Raw genomic sequence first — 14,142 nt, 5'->3', positions numbered from 1 at the left:
GAATAACAGTGTGCCTCTTCCACTAATAGAATACCTGTGTTCATTTTATCAATTGGTGCTAAATGAAATCATCAGTGCCACAACCAGTCGAGGTACTTAAGCTGTGCATTGTGGTTTCCTGTTCTGTGCACTAGCAAACATCACAAGGGCTGACACTCTAAGAAAGGAAGCAGTCTTTGCTAAAGGAGGTGGTTGTCTTCCCCTCGTGTTTCTTGCTGAGCGAGTAAGGCTTATAGTGTGTTTATAGGCTTCTTAAGCTTAACAGGACTTGAGAGAAAACTGAACAATAAATCTGAAAAAGGCAGCCGCTCCCTAAGTGTGTATGATGTGAGAGCTCAGTGCTGGAAACGCGTCTGCTTCTTTTGAAGATGGCAGAATGTATGCCTGAGAGTTGCAGACCTCAGATAGTTCCCAGTGCTGTAATTCTGCCAGTCCCCCTCGTGTGGTGCAAGAACACAGGTTGGTCCAGAGCGCTCTTCTACCTGAAGTTCTAGTGGTCTGTTGCCAGCTCTGCTTTTCCCAAGGTTAAGCTAACCCTGCCTGAAGCACGCTACTCGCTGGACGCTATTCCTTGTTTAGCTCTACAGTTCCTTGATTTGGGTCACACAGTCACCTCCTCCATCACCCACACTGTTAAGCTCTCCAGGCCTCATCTCTTTCACAACAAACTGCCAGCCAGGGGGTAGCCATTAGGAGGTTTCTACAAATAATAGAGTTTAATTGTAACTACAGTAAGGATTTTCTATATACATTATGTTCACTGCTTTATGGTATGATAGATCTGCCATGCATGTTTTATTGCACATATAAATAGTGTACAAAGACTCATGAAGATCCTTTGTTAGCCGTACAGGTTAAGACTGCATAAAAAAAGCCGTATTACAAAATATTTAGAGCTATTTACAGCCAACTTGGAGCAAATACTGAAAGACACTATCAGGAGAAAAACAACATTTTAATTATGAAAAACCAAGATTTGTCAAAATAATAATTACAAAGCTTCATGTTGCCATATATACATTGTAAAAAAATACTCAGGAAACCTGCATTCTATCCCTCGAGATGCAGAAATCAATATTCCTATTTTATAATCCATCTGTGAATGCCTTTTAAAATTTGATAAACTCTACCTTGAAAACTTATTTTCTTTACATTGCTCGTGCTTTTTTTTTTTTTGACAAAACAGATATTTGTGCAGCTCTGTAAAATATTAAAATACATTTTAATTTAGTGGTAAAGTGCACAGTACATTTTATAGGAAACAATATGCTATAGCTGCCAATCCAAATTACCATTTAAGTCGCTGTTCCCTCTGTAAAATAAATGCTTTTGCTTTGGTTGAAGTAACTGCTATCCCATGCATACCATGTGTTTCCAAGTCTCCTGCTCCTAACAAGCTGCTCTCAGTACAGACACTGGAAGTCCATGGTGTTACAATGCATAGTCTGCATTCAGATACTGTACTAAAGACTGGAAGCCTGCTGTTGGAGCACTGGTGCTTTTAACTGCAGTGTCTGTGCGAACACGCAGCTAGCTTTGCCTAGTCGTGCAGTAGTGACGAGTATGCATCGTGCTTTCAGAAAGTCCTTATCCAATAGTTTTCTCCACATTCTCTTCCTGTTTGGTTCTCCCACCACATCACCTCGTTTCCATCATGGTGTGTTTCCAGCCATGGCCCCTGTGCAGCACAGAGCCGGCTGCTCGGCTCGCCTTCCTCCCACCCTGCCCGCCCAAGTCACACCTGCAGCCTCTGTCCCAGCTAGGGAAGGCAGAAGTTCCAGACACACTGATAATCACTGCACTGGGACTTCCAGATCTAAAGACGATGTTTTCATAATAAACTATGCTCTGCAAAAATCTTCTCAAAAAATGTAAAGCAGTAATTAAGAAAGAGAAGCTTATATCCTATTGCTGACGTGGGATTGGAGACATTCGCTACAGAACGTTGTGCTCGATTCAGGGGGCAACCAGTGACCTCAGTGAATGGTGGAGAAGCACTACAGCCAGCAGCTGGAAGATCAGATGTAAGCCTGCCCTTGGCAATTTTAATAATTTGATCTCCTCTTGAAGGAATTACTGAAGAAAAGTTTTTTGGCTACCTGTTAGCGTTCTTGTGCTCTGTTTTATTATTGGTTCCGTAGTGCCGTAGTCTTTAAAAGAAAATCAAGTTACAGTGCAAAAATCGTATTTCAAGACACATGATCCTAATGCACACCGTCCATTTTGTTGTGGCAAAAGTTAAATGTCTTGTGCATAGTAAAATAAGCGATCAAAAATATTCACATTTATTTTTCAAGTTTACGTCTTTCCTATTTCAACCATCTATATACAAGTCATGGGTGTGCTCTGCTTCAGCCAATTGAATCAAGTGTGGCAGGGGGAAAAAGTGCTACTGGAATGTAGGGAATAAACGGAATGCAGACAAACTTTCATCGATGTTCCACACAGGGAAAACTAACGAATGCCATTCCAGCTAGCTGTTCTCTGAATTGAAGCACCTACTTGGTTTGCTTTTGATCTTAAGTATTAGAAAATACAATTTCTGGAGATCTAGAGCTACTGCACACCTAGTAGAATAAAAAATAACTAAATATTTATATTAAAATAAAGTGTTTAACCACAAAAAAAGCAGTAATAAAATACAGTTTCCTAATTTACATTTTGCATCCAAAGGATGAATAACAACTCACTAATAAATAATATTTATATAAATATTTTGTGTCTGGATATTTTTAAAAGGCAATAGCCCAAAGCGACTGCAGAGAAACCTGATGTGGCAGAAGTCTGATTCACTCTCCCTCCCTCCAAAAATGATTACGAGGATTCTTAATGTAATAATGCGAAGGTATCTTGCTGCAAGACAGCTGTGTACTCCACACATTTTTACGTGGCAGAGGTGGCTGTTTCAGTAAGTACTCTAAGCGAGCTAGAAAAGCAGTGAGGCCCCAGTTTGCTCTGTAAAATGTTTCCTTTTTGTTTCTGGTTTGCAGTTCGATGCACATGTACAGTCTCAAAGATGATTTTAAAATCAGAATTATCAGCATACTCTTGGAGCACTGTTTTTTCAAAGCAGTCTGAAAGGACGGGCAGTGATTTGATTCTTTGATGGCACAGTGGAGCTGGTAACAGCAGAGAGAGTAGTTTCACGTGAATAAAGCTTGTTTCATTGTGGTTACATCTAGCAATGCTTGAACTGTTATGCTCACTTTTACCAAGCCCTTTTCTTCTAGGATGTGATGTGGTAGGCAGAGCTTCTCCTAGAAAAAGACAAACAAAGGATAAAGATCAGGTTACTCAGTACTTGTTGCAAACCCTCGCTTCACACGAACACCCAACAAGCAGGAACCGTTTCCCATTGGCAGTTCAAAAGAACTTCCCAGGTTTTGAGAAAGTCTCTCAATTTGGTTCTCGTTACATCTATGAATTAGTGTTAAGTCTGTTCCGTGTTCTGGGCCTACCAGGAAACCAGCGTGTTCTGTGGTCATTACAGTGCATGAACATCTTAACTGAGAGTGAAGGCCGCCAGGTGCACACTGACTTTTTGCCTATGAAGTGAGACACTGAGGTATCTGGCCTTTATCCGGGGACGGAAGGCTGGATTTCATCAGTCAAAAGAAGTTCTACTCCTGAGCTCTAGGAGGGTAGGTCTTGGTCCCAGGACGTGCACCTTGATGTCACCCATTAGCTTTTACATTGAAGTGTGCGTAATGGTGTGCATTCAACAGATGGAGCATTTCATTCTCAGTAATTAGATGCTTATTTTGAAACGTCCAGGAATCAACTTCGTTTACCATCAGGACACAGCAGTCGTGGCCAGGATAAAACCTACTAGCTGTCCACACAGGCTATTCTATCAGCAGGGAGTCAGATAATCAATACTGTATTTCCTGCAGGTAAAAGGAAACCCCACAGCGACTAACTGCAGAAAGGCTTGTGTGGAGAGGCAGCCTTGTGTCATGACTGGCTCCATCCTTAAAGAAAGTTTCTGACGTAACTGGGTGTTCATGCTAATGAAATATGTAAGACTATGAAATCAGGCACCAGGTTTGTAATAAACGACTACACCACAAACTGTAATTACAACTACGAGACTCGTCACAACATGGAAGCCAAAAGTGTAAATGGGATGACAAAAACACAGAAAAATAAAATACTATCAAACACACACATGTGGATACAACATCTGGCTCATGAAGCCCCTCCCTAAACTCTGTTAAGCCACGTGAATTGTGAAAAATCACTATGTATGTGATCTACTCTGTTCTTTCCCTACGCACCAATACATGACCATCAGCAGAGTCATATACTGATTTTTCGTTTTTAGAGATAGGGCTGTTTTTTATATTATCAGTACCTAATCTTCCAGATGTTCAATAAGCTTCCATCTTCTGAAATTATGGATCTATTTGAGATTACATTGCGATTGCTTGCCTGTCTTCTACCGAGTATTCTTGCTTCAGGTGACGTGAGAGATGTCAGCTAAGAGTCTCTTATTTTATCTCTATATAATCCACAATCATTTGTCCCATTTCCTTCATGAACACTCTACTGATATCCCCAATTTAGACATCATTCATCTCTTCAACATCTCTTCTCATGATCTCCTTTATGCACAACCCACACTTGGCTTTCTTAAACTTTTGTCAAGTTCATTGCAACCCATTCCCTCCTCGACAAACGAGAACCTGAAAATATTACCAACTCACTTTTCAATTCCGTTCCAAGAAAACTGAACACAGTAACTAAAACGACACGTGAGGCATCCAACTGATAACCTCTCTGAAGTGACAAAAGCTGATCACCCACTACCACAATATCAGCCCACCTCCATTCCACAGCACTTATCTCTCACTCAGACTTCTCCTTTTCCTTAAAGGTGAACTGAAACCACTTTGCCCTGGACTTCGACCCCATCAAAACCTCAAAAGGGAGATCCATTAACAAAGATTTTTCCTCCTCTAAGAGGAAAAATTCCACAGTCCACAGAAATTGCTAACAAAACCTTCATCAAGAAGAGGGTTTCATTTGAGGCCGATCCAAACTGCATCCGTGTTTATTTTGAGATAGATGTATTCCAGCTTGAGGCTGTTAAGCAGCTGAAGACAGCCTACTTAAGAGACAAAATTTATTTATTAACTACAGAACCTGAAAAGTAAGAGTCAAATTTTTTTCACAACTACGACACCTGGTACTGGTAATTGTAATGTATTTATATTTTATGCATACTTTTAAAATTATGTTTACTGTATATTCCAGGTGGCTTTTTTTTTTTTTTTTTTTTACGTTTAAAAGTTGTCTTTTTTTTTTTTTTTCCTTAAAAAAGTTCATGGGTTAAGGTTCATTGTATCTTGGGACACATCAAAAGAAGTGTGGCAAACAGGCTGAGGGGCTGGCCTCTACTCATGAGGCCCCACCTGCAGTACTGCAGTGCACTCCAGGGCCCTCAACATAAGAAGCACATCAATCTGTTGGAGCAGGTCCAGAGGAGGCCCACAAGGATGATCAGGGGGCTGGAGCACCTCTCCTATGAAGAAGGGTTAAGGGGGCTGGGCTTGTTCAGTCTGGAGAAGAGAAGGCTCCAGGAAGACCTCACTGCAGCCCTCCAGGACCTAAGGAGGGCCTACAGGAAAGATGAGGAACAACTTTTTACAGGGGATTGTAGAGATTCAACACGGAGTAATGGCTTTAAAACTAACAGTGGGTAGATTTAGATTGGATATAAGAAGACATTTTCATGATGAGGGCAGCAAGGCACTGGCACAGGCTGCCCAGAGAACCTGTGGTGCCTCATCCCTGGGGGCACTCAAGGCCAGGTTGGATGAGGCTCTGGGCAGCCTGAGCTGGTGGGTGGCACTGCCCATGGCAGGTGGTTGGGACCAGATGATCTTTAAGGCCCCTTCCAACCAAAATCATTTTGTGATTCTATGGCGACAGCCTGAAATACCAAACAAGTACTTCTTTCTGCACACACAGACCTAAGAAACAGTTTCAGACAGGTTAATTTTAAAAGAGTTTGGCTAAGTAGGTCTGCAATAGATGAACAAAATTCATTTATCTACATGGAAGATGAAGCACTGTTCTGGGGTTAAACTTCCTAAATGCTGGGTTTACACATACATTGATTAGGTTGAGCTTTTGGATTCTGACTGAAATTACCGACCTCCCATTGCCACTTATTACTATGCCCCTCTTTGCTGGAGCTGTTTGTCTAATCAGCACAGAGGAATGCCCCTATCATGCAGTCACTTCTAATTCATCACTCAGATTCCTATTCCAAACTTACTCTAAATTGATCACTTAAATTAAGAAACTGATTCTGCAGTTCGTTCATGTTCACTCTTCTGTGACTGAGATAATGCAAACCTGCAAACTCTCAGAGATGGTTCCCACCTTCTACTCCTCTGGAAGAAGGTATTTTGTCTGGAGAACTATACAAAGATATTTTAAGAAAATATTTTCGGTATGCAAACTCCTACTCTGAAACCTAGCTGGAGTAACTACAGAAGAAAGTAGAAATAAATAATGATATCAAATAAAAGATAAAATATATTTCTACTTCAACTGTATAAATTCACTAAAAATATTTTGCCAATCTAACATCTCAGGACAAAGTTCTAAGAGAAGTCTAAGATACTCTGGCTCTGATAATTTTCGGAAAATATTTATCATTTATTGAGAATATAAATGACGTGCAATAAAAAGTTATTCTCTCTACTTTTAGACTTCTTTCAAGTGCCCAAGTACACTAGAGGCCTGTTTCACAGATTTGGTGGCACACAACGTGCCAATATTTCATTAATTTTCCACTCTAGATAAAAGGCATTAATATTTAACGTCTGCTGAATCGAGCAACAGATTAGTGTTACAAGGCTGAAGGACAGGGATTTAATCCAAAAACTCAGGACTAATACAGCTTACTTTACCAGTTATTTATGTTTGAGAATATTCTACATTTTTCTATTGAAGCCAAGTTTGCTGTAAAAAACAGAGTTAAGGATGTTTCCTTCAGAAAAATGCCATTTTTTGACACCTTACAGCGTTCAAAGAGCTATTCTTCCATCTGTCATTCTTTCTCATCAGAAACAGACTTCTTGTTTTGTAATCAATTATATACACATTTTAACTGAAAGCATAAAAGGAGTTAGTGCCTCATTTCATATTAAACAACAAAAAAACCAATCTGATCCAACACAGATGTTTCTCCTTTAATAGAGAATGCATTATCTAACTTTTTTAAATAGACTGCAGCAATCCAGTCCGCATAAAAACAACCTCCCTCCCTCTGCCATATTTACAAGACGTGCACTCAAGGGAAGCTATTTAAAAAGGTCTACAAACAACTAGAACTGCCCGACTATGTACTACAAGTCAGAAGCTTCAGGACATGTTACTTCTCATATTATACATCATTCTGCATTAGTTCTTGAAAGATGTACAACTGACAGCCTTTCCTTTTTCAGGAAGAAGGTGGAGTTCATTTAATATTGTATAATCCTAGTTATTTAAGCCTGTGGCTATAGCGAGCTTTCCAAACCTCTCAGTGAAACCTATATCATCCACTTCTAAAGAAGTGCATCTTAGTGTGTCATTAATTAATTTGCTTGTCTAAGCCCTAACCACTATCTTCAAAACTTTGCAAACAGCTTTCACTGACTCTGCCTCACATATTTTTCAAATCACAGGCTTAGAATAATATATTTAATTTTTCTAAGAGTAAGAAGAATCAAATCTTGTTAAGGATGAAATTTAGAACACACTGCTAATGAATTCAACCTTCTACACAACAGTAACACTGGGTCAAAATTCCAGCTGCCCGAGACCTTGTACTCAACCACCGTCCTTGCAACGCGGCATGTTTCCCATGCTTTGTTCTCCCTTACACTCCAAAACTGGCGCCTTCAACCATAGGAAGCCACTGATGATAGAACTCTTAACACTTCTCATTCTGAGATAATATACCAGCAGAACTCACCCATGTCTCCAAGGATTTTACATGAGTCATCTTCACTCATTTCCCCCATCTTTGAAAAGATTTCAGTCCAATTTAGAGTAGCATTGAACACATAACTTCAACACAGAATATGAATCACCACTCCTAAAAATACTCTCATTGAAACCTTTCCTGAACAAAGCCCAGAAAGGCAAAAGAATTGGCTACTAATCCCCAGTCTAGAAATCTTTAGAAACAATCAAAGAAGGAAGGGCTGTCAGTCCACTCATATTCAATCCATCTCTTCTGTCTAATATAAAATGTAGACCAAAATTTTTGGTGTCAATTTTCTACCTAGAAGCATAGAAGAGCTTCATTATTTTCAACAGATATACACCCACTTTGAATAGACATTTTCAAACTCGTAAGAAGCAAAAGAACAAGCTCATCAAAAGAAAAAAAAACAGGTTGAGGCACAAAACAACACCAAAAGACAGCACAACGGGAATAATCACAACCATACACACGTGTGCTGCCAAGGCAATTTTCTATTCCTGGAACAAAACTTCTCATTTAAGTGGTGTAAAATTAAAACAGGAATATGCAAGGAATATTCCACAGGGGCTGATCCCACAGGGCTACGTGACTCTCTACACATACGGATCTGTTTTCTTTGACATTAGATGCCTCGAAAGTCAATCAGCTGCTTGAATTGGATTATACTAGGGCAAACAGCTTGACAATTCAGACAGAGCAGTTCATTATCAAGAAAGTAATTGTTGCCATTATGTCAGAGGGGCAAGTAATGAACTGTTTACATCATGATAACAAATATCCTTGGGCCCTGATGTTAGCAAAAAACAGAAATAGAGAAATGGAATTCTACAAATTTAGCAAGAGGCATTCTGTTCTTCCTCAGATGTGTAGAATATGTAATTCAGATCAACAGGCAAAAAAAAATACTCATAAAACAATGAAATACTGGAATGTGTAGTTTCTCCAAAGTACATCTTTTTCTTTTTAAAGAAAAGTAACTCCATACAATGCTCATTATTTAATGTTTGAAGCCAACTGCTCTGAACTGGACAGTCACTAAAAGCCTTATATTTAAGCAAACCTGTCAAACACTTGAATTTTTGTTAGATGAAGGCATATCTACAGGAATATGAAATTATATCTTTGTAAATATGTTTTCCTTAATGACTCACTGATGATGTCTGATAAGCCCAAACGTCCTGAAGTTACCATTTGAAATACAACAGAAAAGACCAGAAGATCAAGAAGCACAGTAATCCAGGCTGCAGGTATATTTCATCAAGTTTTTCTTTTAATTTCCAAAGGAAAGATTAGTACGTTTTGTTGAATCATACACTTGTGACCAGATTCAAAAATGCAAAAAAAAAAAAAAAAAACCAACAACCCAGACCTTCAATACTATAGCTGCAATTCTGTATTTAGAATTATAGCCAATGAGATATCTAAATATGTGCATCTTCTGAACATGCAATAAATTGCAAATATTTACAAAACTGCATTTGCAGATGATGGCTTTGGACCCTTTTACAAATTCTGGCCTTCAGCCACACAATTTTAAGGTAGACAATATATTTTGCCAAATGCCTCATAGTTTTGTTCTAACACGTTAAGTAAACAATCACCTGGATCTGGAAGGAACAGAAAATTCTAGAAGCTTTCTAAAGACAGACACACATTAAACAGTAAGAGAAAATGTATACTTACAGGGGAAATACCAGTTATATCATAATCATATACATTAAAATCTAAGATATGAAGTGAAGGAATGAGAATGTTCTGTATCATCCAAGTAGAATGGATCATTAGTGGGTCATTACCTGAATTTTTTTTTTTATATTGCTCTTTTCTGCATTACGCAGATTACGTGCTGGAAATGATAATGGACCACAAAGCATGGTCTACCACTTTTTCTAAACCTGTACATTAGAGTGCTTTAATTTTTCGTAGTAACAGGAGTGAGATGATAAAAAGTAGTTCTTTTTGTGAAAACAATTACTCGGCAGTTAGAAAACTTATTTATGTCTATGGAATAGAAGACTGGACTGAATATGTATTTACTCAGATCTAGTCAAATTCCCACTCACATTAAGTGCAGACTTCCACTGAACGTGTTAGGAATACGATAGGATCCATAAACAGATTGCAGCTGTAAAAGCTTGTTAGTAGATACGTAAAGAAAAAGGCATTTGAACATCTACTACACTGCACTTGAACATATTTATCTTTTTTCTGGAAGGAATTTTCAAGGAAATACAAAGCCAAATCCTCACATCAAAATCCCAGCTGCAATCCAGTGCAAACATATTTTACCTGCATGTTTATTAAATTAATCCATTATAATTTGTATTTATTACTTTATTGCACTAAGGATGTGATGATCTCCAGAGGATCAAAAAGTAATTAATATAGTGGGTTTAGTACAGATCTGAGCAGATAACCTATGAAGAAATCACAGTTCAAAAATTTCTGATGACCATGCTGTCACTGCAAGGAAAAAAAAAACGGAATGGGGAAAACACAAGGTGGAATAAGAGTAATTCATGTTAGTGGTGAATGAATGTGACATCAAACAACAAGTTAGGTTGTTTCAAAGCCCAAAGTTATCCCCTTAATCATGCGACTGAGTGTAAATATCAGCTCTATACAACAATGTCTCAATACTGGGATCTCCTAAGAGGTGAAGAATCACCAGCCAGCAGAACTCTTAGTCTCCTGAACATAACACCACAGGAAGAATACCACAGAAGTAGGACTCTGACTTTATCGAAGAGCCCATTACAGTAGATACCTGCTGTGCTTTCCACCTCCCCGTTTAATCAAATTACTCTCTCTGGGGAGGAAAAGACTGGCATTTTTCATACCTTTACTACATTTTAAAAGTATTTGGAGAAACATTACTGTATTCACACTTAACGAAAAGTGTGAATAGAATAGCAGTAGAATCTATGTTTAGATTGTACTATCTCTTTCCCTTTAAGATTTGCATGTATTTTGAAGTGTTATCAATAACAACTAGAAAAAAAACACAGAAAATGGATAACCGTCATGTACAGAAAGTAAGGCTGTGCTCGTCACAAAGCAAGTATGGACATCTTTCACAGTCTGGTTCAAGATGGTTCCAACTCTGTAACTCCAAATATTGCTTGTAATGATACACTTTAATTGCTGTACATCGTTAAGGCTAAGAGAAGTGAGAAAATGTACTCCAAGTTAAAGACGACTGTCTGCATGGTAAGCATATGTATAGTTCAAACTTCGGGTAAGTTTGAGAATCATGCATCACAGGCACATGAGCAGTTGGTCTACACTGACACACCTCTACAAGACTGACCTGCTATTTTTCTCACCTTCCTCACCAACCTACTGAACACCGTGAATAATCACACATATTAGACAATGACACAGATATGAACTATAGGATGGTAGCAACAACTTTTGCCACTTGGTTTTCTCCTTCCAAAAACGTTAAAATATACTCATACATGTGGATTGGTTCTACATAAGAAATGAACAACACAAAGCATTAACAGGAGACCTGTTTATCACTTATAAGGGCACAGGTAAAACCCAGTCCTACAGAAGACATAGACTTTGCCTCAGACACATACACTGGATTATAATCAGTCATACATTAATAGCTTCTGAAGTGATTTATGTCATTTTCGCAGTTTCATGAAAAGCAACACTGCTGAATCAAGACAAAACCAAGATCTTTTGAAAGCGGAATTTTAAACACTAAGCTCTTAACTTAGTGAGTGTCTGCTGTTGGAACCACTGAAATTAGGTGCACAGTCAGAAGACAGGTCTGTGCAGGACAAGGGCACAAGTCCACAGCTATGCACTCAAACAACTAGCAGAGTTCCTGAAGGAATTAAGAACCTACAAGTATTAACTGAATTTGAGCCAAGTCACAGAAGCCGCTAATGGAATCGTTATACGTACGCACTGGAAGCTGCTAGAACTGATTTTATAAAGGGCTTAGTGTCTGTTGTCTGAAAGTAATTTTTCCCATCTTAAAATACTTAACTAAATACTTCATCCTTTAAATGTGCACACACACTTATGTATTAAAGCCAAGAAAACTGGGAATAGAACTGCATTTAGAAGCTTTTAAATACATTTTTACAAACATCTAAGGAATTAGAATATTTATAATGTAGCCTTAATTCATAATCATATTACCAGAATAATCTGTAATATACAAGTTCTTATGCTAATTATCTTCTAAAAGTCAGACGATAATTTTGCGATATAATAGCCAGTGAAAAATAAACACATTTATTTCACAGCCACAAAACTGAGATGCTTTGGTTAGCTAGCTTGACATTGAACTAAGTATTTCATCAACAGCATCTAGCAGTAATAAATATGGGTCTATACTTGAAGCTTTATAATTTTCAAGTCTCACTATGCCTACAATCACTTTTCATTTGTATATTTCATGTTGCTACAAAATAAAATTAAGATTTGTCTTATTCAAGTTTTACAAATAAATAACAGAAAACAGAACTGGAAGGGAAATGGAAGTCATTCAGTCCAGTGCTCTAAACATAGGCAGAGTTCAAGGATACCAAAAGTCTTCCTGACCAATGGCTATCTATCCTAACTCTTTAAAACCTCCTAAGAAAGAAAATCTAAACTCTTTCTAGACAAACAATTTTCCTAGCTACATTGTGTTTTCTATGCTTGTTAGACAAACAAACATTACCAGCAGTTTCACAGGTGATGAAACAGAGACAAGATAAGTGACAAAACTTGCTTGATGTCACACATAAGAATGACAGATAAAGGAATCTAACAATTTATTCTCAATCGTATTGTATCACACCATCTTTTGTGATCTTCATTCTAAAATATTGTAAAGTGCCTTGCATATGAGGTGTTCCTCATGCCCAGTACTAATTTACAGTCATCTTCCAGTGTTTTAAAGCAGATAAATTCTGCTTTGTGAGACAGAAGAAGATTATTCCATGGAATCTGGAGGAAAACAAAATAGAAGTAGGAAAATAACTACTCCAGTATGGAATTTAATCAGAACAGTAGAGATGACCAATCATCTTTAAATTTACAGTACTCTTTGTTATACTAAAGGATTTAAAATAGAGAACTATCTTTCAGATTACCGTTAAGTGCTCTTTAACATAATGCATGTTGAGATAGTTAGCACCAGCTCAGAAAATACTATCATCTCAACTGCCACCTCAGCTGCTTCAATATCGGTAGCATTCTTGGATTTTCACAAATTCTTCTGAATGCTGTTCACAAAAGCGTACCTGTCTTTTCCTAAAAAGGGTTGGCTCTGTTTAGCTTGATATACATCTAGACTTCATTCAAAAGTGGAATAAGAGTTGTTTCAATGTTTTACCACATTCAGTGTATACTCTAGGCAACATAAAGAGGTGTGTAACTTCTTAAACTTGAGCTGGAGTGGGGGAAAGAGATAGGACTTGCCTTCAGATCAGTTCATGATGCTAATAATCCCTCACTCCCCTATTTCAAGAGATTAACAAAGATATTACAAGGAAGGGAAGCGAAGGAAAAAGGAGAATTTTGTAAGACAAAGGAAGGAAATTAAGTACCTGTAATTTGTCAGAGACAAAGCAGAAAGTTTGTGCGCACATGCGAACAGGTTATGCTGTTAGCACATTCCAGTGATAAGTTATAAACATCAAGACTACAAAAAGTATGTGGAAAAGACAAAAGCCTAATAGATCCCAGGAGCGAAAGGTAGAAGTTGATTGCGGGGGTTTCTCCCCGAGGGCGAGCAGAGAGTCAACAGTCTTTCGAATGTGACGAATATCCGACTGCAGGATGTCATACGGAGAGCAGAGGTCAGCCTATCCCGAAGGGCAGCCATTAGAACAGAAAAAAACAGTGCATAAAATTAAAAATACAAAAATATTAAGATATTGATAAATTATCATAATATTCTAGCATAAACACGTAGGAATAGCTTCTTCCTAATATTGCCTTAGTTGCTAGGCACCCCAGCTTTCTTTGATTTACTCTAAATACTGAGGCTATCGTACAATATCAGAAAGTCAAGCAAGAAGAGCTCAGCCCTTCAAACCCTTCCAAAGTTATGCCCAGGGGTCTGGGGAGGTGTATGAGATCCATTTATTCCAATGGGACCTACAACACCTTTGTCCCTCTATGCCTTAAATGCTTAAATGGAA

The 14,142-nt window shown here is 38.2% G+C and overlaps 1 protein-coding gene across 8 annotated transcripts in view; it reads right to left on the bottom strand.

Annotated features, from left to right (window-relative positions):
• Positions 694 to 14,142, bottom strand: part of LRCH1 (leucine rich repeats and calponin homology domain containing 1) — a 120,322-nt gene continuing 106,873 nt past the window's right edge. For 7 of the 8 annotated variants that reach the window (XM_021376012.1, XM_021376040.1, XM_021376004.1 and 4 more), the window contains one exon: positions 694 to 3,257. In XM_021376012.1, coding sequence (XP_021231687.1) covers positions 3,144 to 3,257 — 114 coding nt within the window. In that variant the 3' untranslated portion in view covers positions 694 to 3,143. Of the gene's footprint in view, positions 3,258 to 5,261; positions 13,804 to 14,142 lie in introns of those variants that run through there. The other variant, XM_021376066.1, reaches the window with a different exon arrangement.

The sequence above is a fragment of the Numida meleagris genome, chromosome 1 (genome assembly GCF_002078875.1).
Source record: "Numida meleagris isolate 19003 breed g44 Domestic line chromosome 1, NumMel1.0, whole genome shotgun sequence".
NCBI lineage: Eukaryota > Metazoa > Chordata > Aves > Galliformes > Numididae > Numida > Numida meleagris.
Note: the sequence above shows the minus strand (reverse complement) of the source record. Positions and strands in the feature narration are given on the sequence as shown.